The sequence below is a fragment of the Leishmania donovani genome, chromosome 10 (genome assembly GCF_000227135.1).
Source record: "Leishmania donovani BPK282A1 complete genome, chromosome 10".
In the NCBI taxonomy this organism is placed as follows: Eukaryota; Euglenozoa; class Kinetoplastea; order Trypanosomatida; family Trypanosomatidae; genus Leishmania; species Leishmania donovani.
This window is the reverse complement of record NC_018237.1, coordinates 318149-331600: the sequence shown is the minus strand read 5'-3', so window position 1 is coordinate 331600 and position 13452 is coordinate 318149. Positions and strand designations below refer to the sequence as shown.

Genomic DNA, 13452 nt, shown 5'->3' with positions numbered 1-13452 from the left:
AGTGGGCGGCAGACGCACTCGCTCACGTCGGCGTGTATGCGTGTGTGTGTATGTGTGTGTGTGTGTGTGTGGGTCTGTGTGTGTGTGGGGGGGGGGGTCTGTGCTGGTGTTTGGCCTCCCTCTCTCGCTCAGTACACTGTCGCTGCCAAAGATGGTGAGGGAGGCGTTGCGGCGCACTCTCTGCAGTGACGAAGCCCCTTGTCGCCCATGCACCCCCACATCCCACTTGTTTCTCTCTCCCCCTCCCCCCTTCCCCTCATCCTCTTCCAGGCACGGGCACACACACACACACAAACGTATGCATGCAGGCAAGCGTCGCCGACAGCACACCGTTTCTCTTTGGATCTGGCGCGCTCAGAGGCACATTGGCGTGCCCTCTATACGCTTGGCATGTCTGCCGCGGACACACGCGCCAGAGACGTTACGCACTGGACGCAGCAACCATTTCATCGACCATCTTTTCGCATTCCGCTAGTGCTGTCCTCGTCATCGGTCCCCGCACTCTCGGCCGCACCGCGATCTGCGCCGCCTGCAGCAGTCGTTGAGGCGGCACCGAAAACAGCGCCGCACCACGAGGATGCACACGAGCAGCCGCGAGAGTGCCACGGCCACTCATTAGACAGCGGCGTGCACAATAATCGCTGTAGAGCAGAGGCTGCGGCGCGTGTCACGATGAGCGAAGCCCAGCTGCACGAACGGGTGCGTCAACTCGAGGAAGAACTGCGCGCAGCGCACCGTCAGCGGCACCATCAGAAACGGCAGCAGCAGCATCAAGGCGACAGAGAGGCAGATTGCGCATCGCCATGGCGTCCTCGAGCTTCTGCCGCTTGTCAAAAGGGCGGCAATGACAAGAAGAGCAGCGAGGGGGCACCCCACACGGCAACATCCGCGGGCATCACAGTGGATGTGGAGGCGAAAGCAGGCGACAGCGAGGCCCCTGCCAACTTGATGCGTAAATCGGATGCACGTCTGGCTTTGCCCACCGCAGCACTACTGCAGTCTCGGAAGTACCAACCGTCACAGCGTCCTCTGCAACTCCCTCGGCCCCCTCCGCGGCTGTCCCTGGAGCATCTGCATCACGACATTCTACACTGCGCCAGCAACGTAAAACGCTTGATGGAAAACGAGCACGAACTGCGCCGCGTCGTGCGTGACGTGCTTCTGGAGAGGTTGGGCATGGAGGGCTCGCACGTGGAGCCGCCGCTGCGGCTATGCACCGAGGACAATGCAGAGGTGACGGCATCGCCATTTTGTGCAGTAGCATCGGCGTCGGCGCCGCTCTCTTCGTCCGTCGAGAGCACCGAGCAACTCCGATGCACTCACGACGCCGGGCCGCGAAGCATGCGCGCCTCCAATGTGGATGACGATGCCGGCTCATCACAGCCGACGTGGTTTATGCCGTGGCTGAAGCACCTGCGAATGGAGCAGGAGAAACAGCTTCGCCAGATGCGAGAGATGCTGGTCGTCGTGCGTCGCTCGCTATCTCCCGATAGCTCTGATGAGGACGCGCGAGCGTCCTCCTTGATGAGGACTACGGAAGAAGCAAGGGATGGCACGCGCACAGCAGAGCCACCGCACGCGTTACTGTGGCAGCGACACCGCTGCCTGCTCCCGCCGGACCGCCCCGAAGCGGTCGAGGCGTGCTCGACGCTGCTGGCGATGCAGGAGATGTTGCAGACACAATCGACGCAGCTGGTGCGCTTGGAGAAGCTTTTGCAGGAAACTCTCATCCCCGACACGGCGCGTCGCACAAGTCACGGTGCGGGCGCCTTGCCGCTCCCGTCGCCGAGCGCGCATCAAGTAGAAGCAGCAGCAGCAGCCCGTGCCCATCACACCGTGCACCGATCTAGGAGCAACGACACCGTCCTTCCTACTCTCACCTATACTGCCGCCTCTCCCGAAAAGAACGGCCGTCGGGCTGTGCCGTCCTGCAGTGGTTACAACGCGGATGTGCCGGCGGCGGCAGCAGCAGCGGCGACATCATCTCGGGTATCGACTTGTGTCTCTGCTCCCTCACCACCCCCCGTCTGCACCCCGAAAAACGTACGCCCTGCGGCGGCGTTCACTGATGGCCACACACACACGCGCAGCCACCAGCAGAATCAACCGCAGCTGGACGCTATTCAGCGCGAGATCGATGACCTTTGCCACTTTCTCCGAGAAACCCTTACTCAGCAACAGGCACAGCCAACGCCGCAACCACATAATCCGCTCAACAAGACCGGAAGCGATGTTCGTGTGAACGGACAGCCCTCTGCGAGCATGCGAGAGACCAACTCGCAATACGCATCAGCCCATGCGCTGCAGTGGCAGCCGCAGCATGAAGCAGACCCTTATCTCCAAGAAGCAAGGCGCCGTCAGCAGCATCCGTCGCGCGACGTTTCTCGATCCCACACCGCCAGCGGCTATCCTCCATCCTTCTCCATGCATACCGATGATTCAATATGGAGAACGAAGCGGAAGTGAGCAAGGAGGGGAGGGATGCGAGTAACGTCGAAGCTGATGTGGACGTTGACGACAGTATCCGCGGCGAGCCGAACACGATACCACCTTCGTTGCTACGGCAGCGTGTGCGAACGATTCTGACCTCCTTCCTTGTGCACCCGCCAGCGTAAGAAAAGTTCACCTTTCTAGCTTGCTTCTCTCCGACGGAGGCGAGGGGGTGCACATGCATGCGCGTGTCGGTCATTTTCCGTGTGTGGGGTGATGATGAAGCCGCCCTGTCAGCCGTCCACTATATATATATATATATGTGTGTGTGTGTGTGTGTCTGTGTGTATGTCTGCTTCGGTGTATGAGTCTCTCTCTCTCTCCACATGCCGGTGTTGTGGTGTAATGTCGGAGATGGCGACGGGGCCGACCTAAAACTGCTTCCAACTCGCCCTCTGCTTCGCTTGCTCGGTGTTCTCTTAGATCGTAGCTCGCGCACACCTGATTCTCAAGCCACCTGGCCGAAGTCTGCGTTTCGGCTGCGCACGAGAGGGTCATCTCTCTTCCTCGTGAGTGGAAGGCAGCGATGATACGCTATGTGTGTATGTGTGTGTGTCACCTCCTCGCGCGCACAGGTCCTTGAGACCACAGCGTGGGTGGGACGGCGTCTACACGCGGCGAAGAGGGAGCTGTGGAAGTATGTCCTAAGCAGCCGGTCCAGGCCTGCCAGACTCGCACCTCCTGATGAGCCCATGCAAACTTCTCTCCTCGTTGTAGACGGTGTCTCTGTCTTCGCGCATTTTACTCCGCCTCGTCGAAAAGCATTTCAACCATATCTGACAGCCTCTCCCTCCCTTCACCTCGGTGTTCTCTCGTCACCAACATCTGCACTCATCTGCCCCTTGCATGGATGGAAGCTGGAACCACATAAGCAAGCAACAAGATGCTTCGCCTCCGCGGTGCCTGTGCTGTCGCGACATCCGTCGCCTCGGCCGCCTTGCCACGCGTGACGCACCCGGGCGGCGCCTCTTCGCTGCCGTGCATCCGTGTGGCGATGAAGACGACGGCTGTTCTTCTGCCCGTGGCACCATCGATGGCGTTGGCAGCAACATGGAACCCTCAGCGCCAGTTCCGCTTTCCCTCTGTGAACCTTCGTACTAGTCCTGTTAGCTGCGGTGCGACGCCGACGCCGACCTTCCTGCGCAGGGCACGGCTCTCCACACCCTCCTTACTCTCTCAGAACGTCATCCAGTATCGCTGGATGCGCGCGAAGAATCAACAGCAGCAGGACCGCAACGCCGAGGAGACCGGTAAGGAGGGTGAAGAGTCGAACAGCAAGACGGAGGGCGGGGACCAGGGCAGCGATCAACAGAGTGGCTCCTCCGCGAAGGGCAGCAAGAACAAGAAGGGCGTCAAGGGCCAAGCCAAGAAGAAGAGCCTCATGGATCATGTTCGCGGCCTGCGTGACGACTACGCCAACTTTCCGCACATCTACAACAGCGTCAACGCCATCAACTTCGTCGTCTTCACCGTATTTTGCCTCTGCAGCACCGGTAGCAACACGGAGGAGCGCTGGTGGTTGGAGAAGTGGGGAGTCGACAACAGCGTTCGCCCGTGGACGTGGCTGCTGCACTCCTTCTTGACAAATAACTTCCTTGCCATGACGTACGCGATGATGCTGCTGCACACCATGTGCCACCATGTCCTGCCTACACTGGGCTCCCGCGGACTGATGATGTACTGCGGTGGCACCGCCGTCTTCTCAGGCGCGATTATGTGGCTGAGCAACTACCTCTACTACGGCAGTGCGGCCGCCCCGGAGAAGCAGTTCGGCCCGTGGGACGTGATTGCTGCGTTGTTTGTAATGGAGTACCTTTACTACGGTGTGACACCAATGAGCATCTTGAGCAGCTTCAGCGGCTGGATCAAGTACGCGTGCTGGGTGGGTGGGGTGTGCATCTTGTACTTCGACTGGCAGCCAACGCTCATCGGCACGCTGGTCGGGCTGGCGTTTTGCAAGGGTGTGCCGCGCTGGCAGGCGGTGAGGCCGACGACTACGGCGGCGTAAAGGCTAACAAATGCAGAGGGAGCGAGGAAGCGAGGAAGGGACACGATTGCAGCTAAAGCGCGCCAAGGACGCTTGATAGGAAGAGAGGGGGGAGGGGGTGGCGTCATGGTGTTCAGCGAAGTGTCAAGCATGGCAGGCGGCTGTTCAGCCACGAAGGAGGAAGGAGGGAGGGAGGTTGTGGAGTACGGTGCAGTCCCCCTCCTCTCCCTGCCTCACCCCCACCCCACCCCATCCTTCCGCTCCATGCGCTGAGCAGATCAAGACGGTGGTGAGCACAACTCTTCACATCATTGCCTGCTTCTTTCGTGTTTTCGAACTTCCCCATCGTGTATGTATGCGCATACGCATGTGCATGTGTTGTTGAGCATCTGTTCGCTTGATCTGATCCCGAGTTACCTTGGTGGTGCTGCCGCGGTCACGCCACCGCTGGTGCACACGCATACGTGCATACGCATACGCAGCGTCGCAGCGGCTGTGTGGTTGCCAGTGTGTCTGCCTTTGTTTCGATTCGCGTGCGGGTGAGGGTGCCTCACTCGCTCGTGTTTCCTCGTCCCTCGTGGCAGAGCAGGGCGGGGGTGGATGTGGTGTCCGCCTCGCTGCCCTTGTTGTTGCCACCGTCGCAGTCATTCCTTTGATGCGCTTACCTGTTAACTAAAAGAAGAAAGTTGTTCATGTGGCAGCGACCGAGGGGGGAAAGGGAGAAGGAGCAGGGAGTGGGTGGCGAGTGTGGTCGGTGTGTATGTGTGTGTTTGTGTGTACGCCTTTCAGCGCGTGTCTCTAGTAGCCCGCGTCCGTATCTCTGTGGCGCGTGCATCGACGCACCGCAGCCTCTGCACCCATCGGCTCGGCCCTCTTCTTCTCGGGTTGTCCTTCTCTCTTGAACGGTTTTTGTCTTGCGTCAGTGGGCAGGTGGGGCTGCACGGCTTTCGAAGAAGCGAGGCGCACGCTCCGGCACACATAGCCGCACGCACCCACATGTGCCAGTGCGCAAGAGCGAAAAATAAAACAAGGGACCTAAAAGCGATCAGTGCTGGGCGCGCGCTCTACCCACTTCCTTTCCTACCCATGTCTCCTCTGTATCTCTTCGACGCTAGCTACCCCTTGTCTCAATGCACGCCAGCGCAAGAGCGCCGACACGCCTTTGAAGTAGTCGCCTCCACCGTTCTCCCTCCCACCCCTCTGCGTTCTCCCCCACGTCCTCTGCGGCTGTCCCGCTCCTTCTCCGCTCCACCACTCCTCATGCACACAACTGTGTCGGCACGTCTCCTTCGCCAAGAAGGTAACAGTTTCTTGTACAGATTGGAAAGTCCTGTAGACGAGCTAACAGTGGTGGTGTTTGCTTGAGCGGTTGCTGGCAGATACACAGATCCTCACGAAGATACGACACGACACGCGCAGGAGCACGGGGCTGCGCCGACGATCAGTTTCTCTCGCACAGCGTTGGCGTTCACCCGTGTCCCCCTCCCCCTCCCCTCTTCCCCTCCTCCTCTGCGTTGTCCCTCACTGTCACTGTAGACGCGCGCACACGCACGCGCAAAAACGTTGTCCTGTCTCTCGGCTTTTTTTCCGCTGTGTTCGCTTAGACTCACTCGCACCCTTTTGTATCTCTCTCTCTACGCTTAGTTGGGGGGCGGGGGCGGCAGGGACGTTGCGGCACGTGGCCAACCCTCCTCTGAGTGTGTGTCGTGGCAGCCGCCGACGGTCGCCCTTTGTGGCTTCCCCTTTTTGTGCTGCGTTTTCGCTTCTCGTACACCCTAGACCCTACATCATCATTCATTCTTTACCACCGCTCTCTCGCTGTCGCTCTTGTTTTTAGCGTGCACCATTTTGATTGCCCCTTACGTGCTTCCTCTGTTGTGTTTGTCAACACCCCTGCCCTCTCTCCCTCTTGCCCACGCGCGACTTACTTCATCACTGTCGTTTGTGCCATCTCCTTATCTTCTGCTCGTGCCTTTCACGTGTCCTCCGTGTCCAGTTTCGCGAGCTGTCGGCCTGTCCCTTGTGACACGGACGAGACTGAGGTGCAGAGAGAGAGCGCGCGGTGGCAAGAATCGATCAAGGTCACTGCTCTGGGCGTGAAGAACATCTACCGCCTTTCGCGCCTCTGGCCCCAGGTGTGTGTGTGTGTATGTGTGGCAGGTTCGCCGCAAGTCGCTACTCGAACCCTCTCCTCTCCTCTAGTTTAGTCGGTGCGCGTTAAACCTCTCGGCTCGACGGCACCCATCACCATCTTCCCTTCACCGTGTGCGGGGAACGAATACCCCGCTCCATCTCCATCTATCGAAAGAGGGACAAAGGGGGGGTCGAGGAGGGGGAAGCCACCACATCCGTTGCGCACCTGCTAGACTTCACTCACGCACCGCGCGACACAGACAGAGAGCCACGGTGCGTGTTCGAGCATCTGCTCATCAGCGGTCTGCACAGAGGCACATCGGGTGTCGTCTCTCTTTCACCTTGTTTTAGAGGCTCTTTGCGTTTGTTTAGGAGGAGGGAGGGGGGCTCTTCTCGTTCTGCCGGCCGCACCGGCCATCTTCCTCGTCACCACGACGTGCACGTCCACATCCGTGCGGTTTTCTGTCGCTATTTCTCTCTCTTGACCTGCAGCGCTGGTTGTGCCGGTCTGCACTCCTGTCCTCCTTCAATTCGTGCGCGCCTGATCGCCCCCACCTCACCCTAACGTGCGTCTGCTTGCCCGCTGTGCTTCTCGTCTCCCTTGATGAATCCGCTAGACTATCTACCTCCCGATGTCTTCACGCACACCTGGGGAGCGCCAACACGCGCCGTGCAGACACTGGGGTCGCATGTGTGCGTGGTGGCTCCTCGTTATGAACGCATGGCAGTTGCGATTATGGCGATGGAGGGCATCGAGCCGGCACCGCCTCCTCAGTTCGAGGTCGTATGCACCGGTCACACACGCACCTTTCTGCCAACCCCGCGCGCCGGCAGCTGCCCGCTCGACTACACCGCTCTCTTCGTGACGCTGCATCGCCGGCAGAGTGAAAAGATTACCTGCCTTCATGCATCACGTCCGGTGCCGCTGCTCGCCTCCGGATCGCCACGAACAAGACGGCTACATGAGGCTTTCCCTTCAGCTGCCGCTGGTGGCTGGATGACGGCTCGCACACCACCGTCGTCAGCAGCAGCGTACGCCTCTCAGAACGCGGAACTCGACATTCTTGGGCGTCGCGTGGAACGCTTCGCGACGTCTGCGGCCCACTCAACGGCTCCTCCCTCAGGCTCCTTGGAGGGCAGGCTCGCTGTGGCGGAGCGTGCCGTCCCTGAATCGGTGGCGGCCACGCCGGTGTCAACTGCGGCACTGTCGAGCCCTGTAGGGACTTTTCATCACCATCACCACCGTCAGCAGCAGCAGCAGCAGCATCAACCTTTGGGCACCGGTCAACCGTACCATCACCATCAGCGACGGCCACGGCCAGATCCGCAGCGCATGCAGTACCGCGTCGGCCGCAGTGGCAGCACGCAGCCCCCGCCTCTCCCTGATTTACACAGTGGAACGCCCTCGAGCACCGGCAGTGCCACCACACCCCTCCCCACACAGCAGACGGAGGAGGTTGCGCCGCAGTCGTTGGCGCGTCTCCTGTCCTCCTTCCCGCCCTCCCCCGCGGCCCTCCCCCTCTCACCCGTCATCGCTTCATCAGCGTCCACCTCGATGCCGCGTGATAGCACCTCATTCGTCTCTCTCGCCGTCAGCTCCCTACGCCCTTCTGTTACTCGAGCGATTTCTACGGCGACGACCGAGGCAACGGCGCTTCCCAGCAACACTGACCGCCACTACATCCTCATGCGTCGCGACTCGCCTTTCCTTGCCGGCAGAGATGACACACCAGGTGAGGCAGCCATGGAAGACGTGCAGCAGTCACGCTGGCTTCTTTCGCGGCACCCACGTCAACGCGTGAGTAGCGGCAATGCCGATGCGGTGGTCGACGAAGTCGGTGCTGGCGCCCACGGCGAGGTGGGCACACGAGAACGACTGCAGCAGCAGCTTCAACGCACTGTGGAGCGGCAGCGCCAGCTCGAGCTGCTCACGTTCGATTTTAACGGCGGCTTGGGTGACGCAAGAGGGCCACAGCAACGCGCAGCAGAGCACATGTTTCTCTCCCCGGACGCGTCAGACGCTCATCGGTCAGCGAGCGAGGGACCACGACGAAGGCGAGCTGCTGCTGCGGCTGCGCCGTACCTGTTCCGCGGAACTGGCGCAGATGACGACGCGGACGAGATTCGCGCGGACTCGGTCGTCGTTGCTCGGGGTTTGTCTCTCGCCTGGGCGCAGGCACGCAGCCGTGGGAGCACCTCGCCGTCACCGCAGCAGCACGATCTCCCACTGTGGTGGCGGAGAGGACAAGCTGCGCGGGGGCGGCGGCCACAACCGGACGCTGCACAGCAGGGCCAAAGTGATGATCATCGGCTGTCGCCGTCTCCAGCAGCAGCCGTTGGAGAAGATGCGCATCCTCGCCACACAGAATCCGCACCGCAGCGCACTTCGGCTGCGTCGTCCTCCGCGCCGGCATCCTCTGTCGTTGTGTCGCGATCTGCAGCACCACGCGCGACGTCGACCAGCACATGCGCGGCGCAGATGCTGCTGTCGCCGTCCGTACGCGTCGATCGCCGTGAGCGCAGCGCCTCGCTGCATGTTCCCCTTTCCTTTGCCACCGCTGGCGTTGTCGACATCGACGACACAATAGTGACATCGTCTTGTGCGGTGTTGCCGTCACCGATCCCGGCGGATCACTTGCGTCGCCCTTCACTGCCCACCGCCGCACTCACAGACGTCGTCCCATCAAGCCGGGTGCCCAGCGAAGAGGTGTACCGTGCAGAGGGAGCGCTGTGTCTGGGCGACAGCAGTCGAAGAGTCTCCGCGTTTGCGCATCCCCGAAACAGCGTGAGCTGCTGCAACAGTCCCGCAGTCGATGCGATGCACGCAGATGCAGTGACGGCCGCAGCGATGGCAAGCACGGTTGGCCATCGTGCGTGGAAGCTGGGGTCCCGCTGCAGCCCCTGCCCTTCAGCGGGCGCAACCGGGCGGACGGCGGCCTCGGAGCTTAGTAGTCGCGATGATTTCCACTTCGAGCGAAGCACATTAAAACCGCACCAGGACGGCGTGTTCGAGGAGGACGCTGGCGCGGTCGATGAGGAGACGCCGTTTGTGCGGCGCACCAGCCCTGGCACGAGTGACGGTACCGGCAAAGAGAGCTGCAGTCAGCGCAGCAGTGGCAGCCCAGGCGCGGCGGAGCCACAGGGCGAGATTTTAAAGCCGTCGGCTTCAGCGGGCGGCCGTGGCGACGATTGCGTGCGCGGCCGTTGCAGCCGTCGTGACCCTCAACTGCCGCCCTTGTCTCGCGCCGCGTCCTTGTCCTCGTCCTCGTCTTCGTCACCTGCTCCGTGGCACGTTCGCACCGACACGAAGGCCGGCGGCATCGACGTGGACGCAGCAGTCGAGGAAGCCGACGAAGCCGGCGGCTCCGCGAACGCTCCGGCGCTGGCCGCCACGACGTCGCCGATGGTCTACCTCTCCGATATGCTCCGTCTCTCCTTCTCGCCGGATAACGGGGCCGACGACTCAAGAACAGTCTGCGCAGAGATTGACGAGGCCTGCGGCGAGCCCGACGTCCGCGCCGTCAGGCTTGCGGCGCAGAAGGCGCAGCGCGCGGGCACGGCGCGTGTAGGTGGTGCCCACGACCGCTACACGTGCCGCCCCGACAACCGTCGGCGTCACTCACGGACCGTTCTCGCTGACGATGGCGACGACAGCTCGCTGTGCAGAAGTGCCGCGTCGACATCCTCCAGCCCGCCCTCGCAAAGCCGGACTGCCATTCGACGTTTGATGGACATGGAAGACGAGGTGGTATCCGACGGCAACCTGTCGGCGTCGCCACTTTCGCCACTCGACGTGACGCGTGGCAGGTGCGGGACCGCCGCCAGCATGACCACAACGGGGCCCTCCACCTGCACACCGCACCGAGTCGCCGGCCGCCTCGCACTATCCGCAGACGAGCGGCGCCTACACGCCTCAGCGGCGAGCACCGCTGCGTGGGGTAGAGCCAACGTGGGTGAGCACAGCCACCGTGGTGCAGCAGCAACGGTCGTCACCGCCACTCCGGAGGAGTCCTCCGCGCGGTCCTCTATACTCTCCATCTTCTCCACTCCGGCGCAGACACGCTTGCAGTCGCTGTTGCAGGCGTCCACTTGGTCCACGGCGACGCCGTACTCGCACGAGCAAGGGAACAGCAGCCACAGCAGCCGGAGGAGCTTTCATCGCCACCCACAGGTCGCCCCCGCAACGTCGACTGGGGGACGAACGAGTCCCCGCGCGACCAGAGACGACAGCGAAGACGTCGAAAACGAGATCAAGATTGGGACCGCAGACCGAAACCCATACGGCCGCTTGCCCACGGCAGCGGCCACTGCGTCGGCGCGGTCCATGATGCCGTGCGACCAGGCCAAGAGGAAGTGCGGCAACGGCGGCCTCCGCCACAGTCCTGGTAAAGGTCACGAGCCGCAGCATCTTGTCCGCCAAGGGGAGCAAGGCGGCGATGATGTACACGTGCGCGGCAGTAGCAACAGCAGTAGCAGCATGACACCAACGCGTCTATCTGGTGTCTATGCGTCCCCTCCAGCTGCGCGGGCATCTGCCACCGTGATCGTGACCCCGTCAAGGACGGCTGTCGCAGAAGCCGCCCCGGCTGCGGCCTCAACCTTGCATTCGTCCCCCTTTCGCGGCTCCGGCTCCTTCCTGCAGGTCTATCACGGCTGGAGGGGCAGCACCTCGACAGCCGCGCCAAGCGGTGCGAACTGGCTGTCGCTCTCTCAGGAGGCGGACATCCAGCTCTTGGCTCGCAGGACACGCCTTACGCACGCGCGAGGCGGCTCGACGACGGGGGCGATGACACCCAAGGTATGCGATCTGGCGCGTTCTCCCCAGCAGCCCCAGCCCTCGCCACTCTCATCCCCTTCGCGGCGCTCCACCGGCTCGCTCAGCTTTTTCCTGGCGGCAGCGGCGGCCTCTCCGGGGAGTGGAGGCGGCACCCGTACGAGCGGCGGTGGCGGTTTTACCGAAGACGACGAGGGACGAGGTGTGCGCGCGGCAGGCAGCACGGTCTACGGCAGCGCGGTGGCACGGCGACGCTCGTGGGCACCACGGAAGCAGCAGCAGAAGCACCGACGGCGGCAACAGTCACACTCGTCCATGGGCATGCACTCCCCATCCGTCAGCGTCCGCGGCATAAGTCGCACCGACAGCAGTGGCAGTCGCTTCAGCGAGGCCTTCGGAGTAGCGCCGCAGCGGCTAACGTTCGGGAGTGCCATCGCCTCCGTCTCCGTCGCCAACAGCAACACCGACAGTGTCGAGCGTTGGCCAACGGCGTATTCTACCCCGGCGGCGCTTGCCCTCTCCCACCCACGTCAGCAGCGACAGCACCGCGCGCCTCCGCCGCCCTATGCGTTCTCGCCTGGCGATGCGCGCCGTCGCGGTGACGGTGTCGAGGAAGCAGCGGAAAGCAGTCGTCACTCGCTGCTGCTATCGTCGGAGCAGCGCACCGCCTCGCCGCGACAGTCGTGGGCGTTGTCGACGTCGTCGCCCCTGTCGCTCTCACCCTTTGCACCTCGTACGCCGAGCGGGCGGCTATCGCTGCCGTCCACCGAGCTCAACCAGGCCCCACTGCGACACGGCGAGACGCGAGATGGGTTCAGCGCCCGGTCTCCCCCCTCCACCTCGATCGCCAGCGCCGCTGAGCAGCGGACGCAGCACGTGCGTGGATCCTCTTGTCGGAGCCGCAGCCTTGGCAGCGGCCGCATCAGAGGCAGCCTTCGCGACATTGGCGGCCGCCGCCGTGCGAATCGCGCCTTGTCATTCTCCACACTGCGCTCATCACCTTCCGCCCTTGCGACGCCCACCGTGTGGGCAGGGCTGGAGTACGCGCTGGGCGCTGCCACGCCATTGGGCGGACGCATGGATGCTCCCTCTCCGTCTCCTCTCAACAGCGGCCGTCAGCGTCGCACGAGCAGTGACAGCAGCATGACGAGGAGCATGGAAAGCTTTCACATCGCCAGCAGCGGCCGCTCTCGCGCTTCAGCGTCGCTCATGCTACAGCTCCAGCCGGTCCAGCCCCGGACCTTTTCCACGGCGCCGCAGCCGACTCTCGCCGACGAGCTGCGCTTGTTTGCTAGTCCCGTCCTCACTACCGCCCCCATCGAGCCGCTAGTGTCCTCCCCCTCCTCTGCCACGGCCCCACTGCCCCTAGCCACGTTCATCGCCTCGCCGCCGCGAAGGACGGGGCCGCCTACCTCTACCATCGCGCCGCCTTCCATGCCTTCTCTTGTGCACTCACCTCGTCAACGACCATCTCTCCCACCGGAGCTGCTGGCATTGATGCAGATGCGCACTTCGGCATCGGCGGCAGCGGCAGAGACGCACCGCGATCCAGGTGACGCACCGTCATCGACGTCAGCACAAACGGCAGAGATCGGAGCAGTCGCCCCGCCGTGCGCCTTCGCCTCTTCCGGCAAGCCAGTGCAGCGGCGAGGCTGCAGCGAGCGACGCGACGTCAACGTAGAGCCTGGGCAGGGAAGCCCCTCCTCCTCCCACCGGACTGGAGCCTCTCCCACCGCAGTGAGAAGGGGGTGGGGTGAGCAAGGAGAAGGGTTCGCTGTCGGCGGCAGTGGTGAGGTGCATCCCGGTGCGACTGGGTGACTGCGAAAGAGTGTCCGTGCGCGCTTTTTTGTGATCGTTGTCCACGCTGCCCATGGTTGGCATCGCAGTGTTACCCGTCACAGCCCCCCCCCTCCTCTATCATCATCGCGCACTGCATGTCTATTCAAGGTTCTCTGTTCTGCTATGTGGTGGTGGTGGCTCTGTATTTGCTTGCAGGCTTCTGTCCTTTTTTTTTTGTATGGTTGTGTGTGTGTGTGTGTGTGTGTGTGTGTGTGTGTGTGTGTGTGTG

At 62.5% G+C, this 13452-nt stretch overlaps 3 protein-coding genes across 3 annotated transcripts; all 3 read left to right on the top strand.

Moving 5' to 3' along the window:
- Window positions 1–948: 948 nt before the first annotated feature.
- LDBPK_100730 (hypothetical protein, unknown function) lies at window positions 949–2466 on the top strand (the record flags this gene model as incomplete). Its single annotated transcript, XM_003858861.1, has 1 exon — window positions 949–2466. One exon carries the CDS (start codon window positions 949–951, stop codon window positions 2464–2466), a length of 1518 nt encoding a protein of 505 aa, XP_003858909.1.
- A 1057-nt stretch (window positions 2467–3523) lies between these two features.
- LDBPK_100720 (hypothetical protein, conserved) lies at window positions 3524–4498 on the top strand (the record flags this gene model as incomplete). The annotated part of the gene is made up of 1 exon (XM_003858860.1): window positions 3524–4498. One exon carries the CDS (start codon window positions 3524–3526, stop codon window positions 4496–4498), a length of 975 nt encoding a protein of 324 aa, XP_003858908.1.
- A 3667-nt stretch (window positions 4499–8165) lies between these two features.
- On the top strand, window positions 8166–13202 carry LDBPK_100710 (hypothetical protein, unknown function; the record flags this gene model as incomplete). The annotated part of the gene is made up of 1 exon (XM_003858859.1): window positions 8166–13202. The coding sequence occupies one exon, from the start codon at window positions 8166–8168 to the stop codon at window positions 13200–13202; it is 5037 nt and encodes a 1678-aa protein (XP_003858907.1).
- Between the last annotated feature and the right edge of the window lie 250 nt (window positions 13203–13452).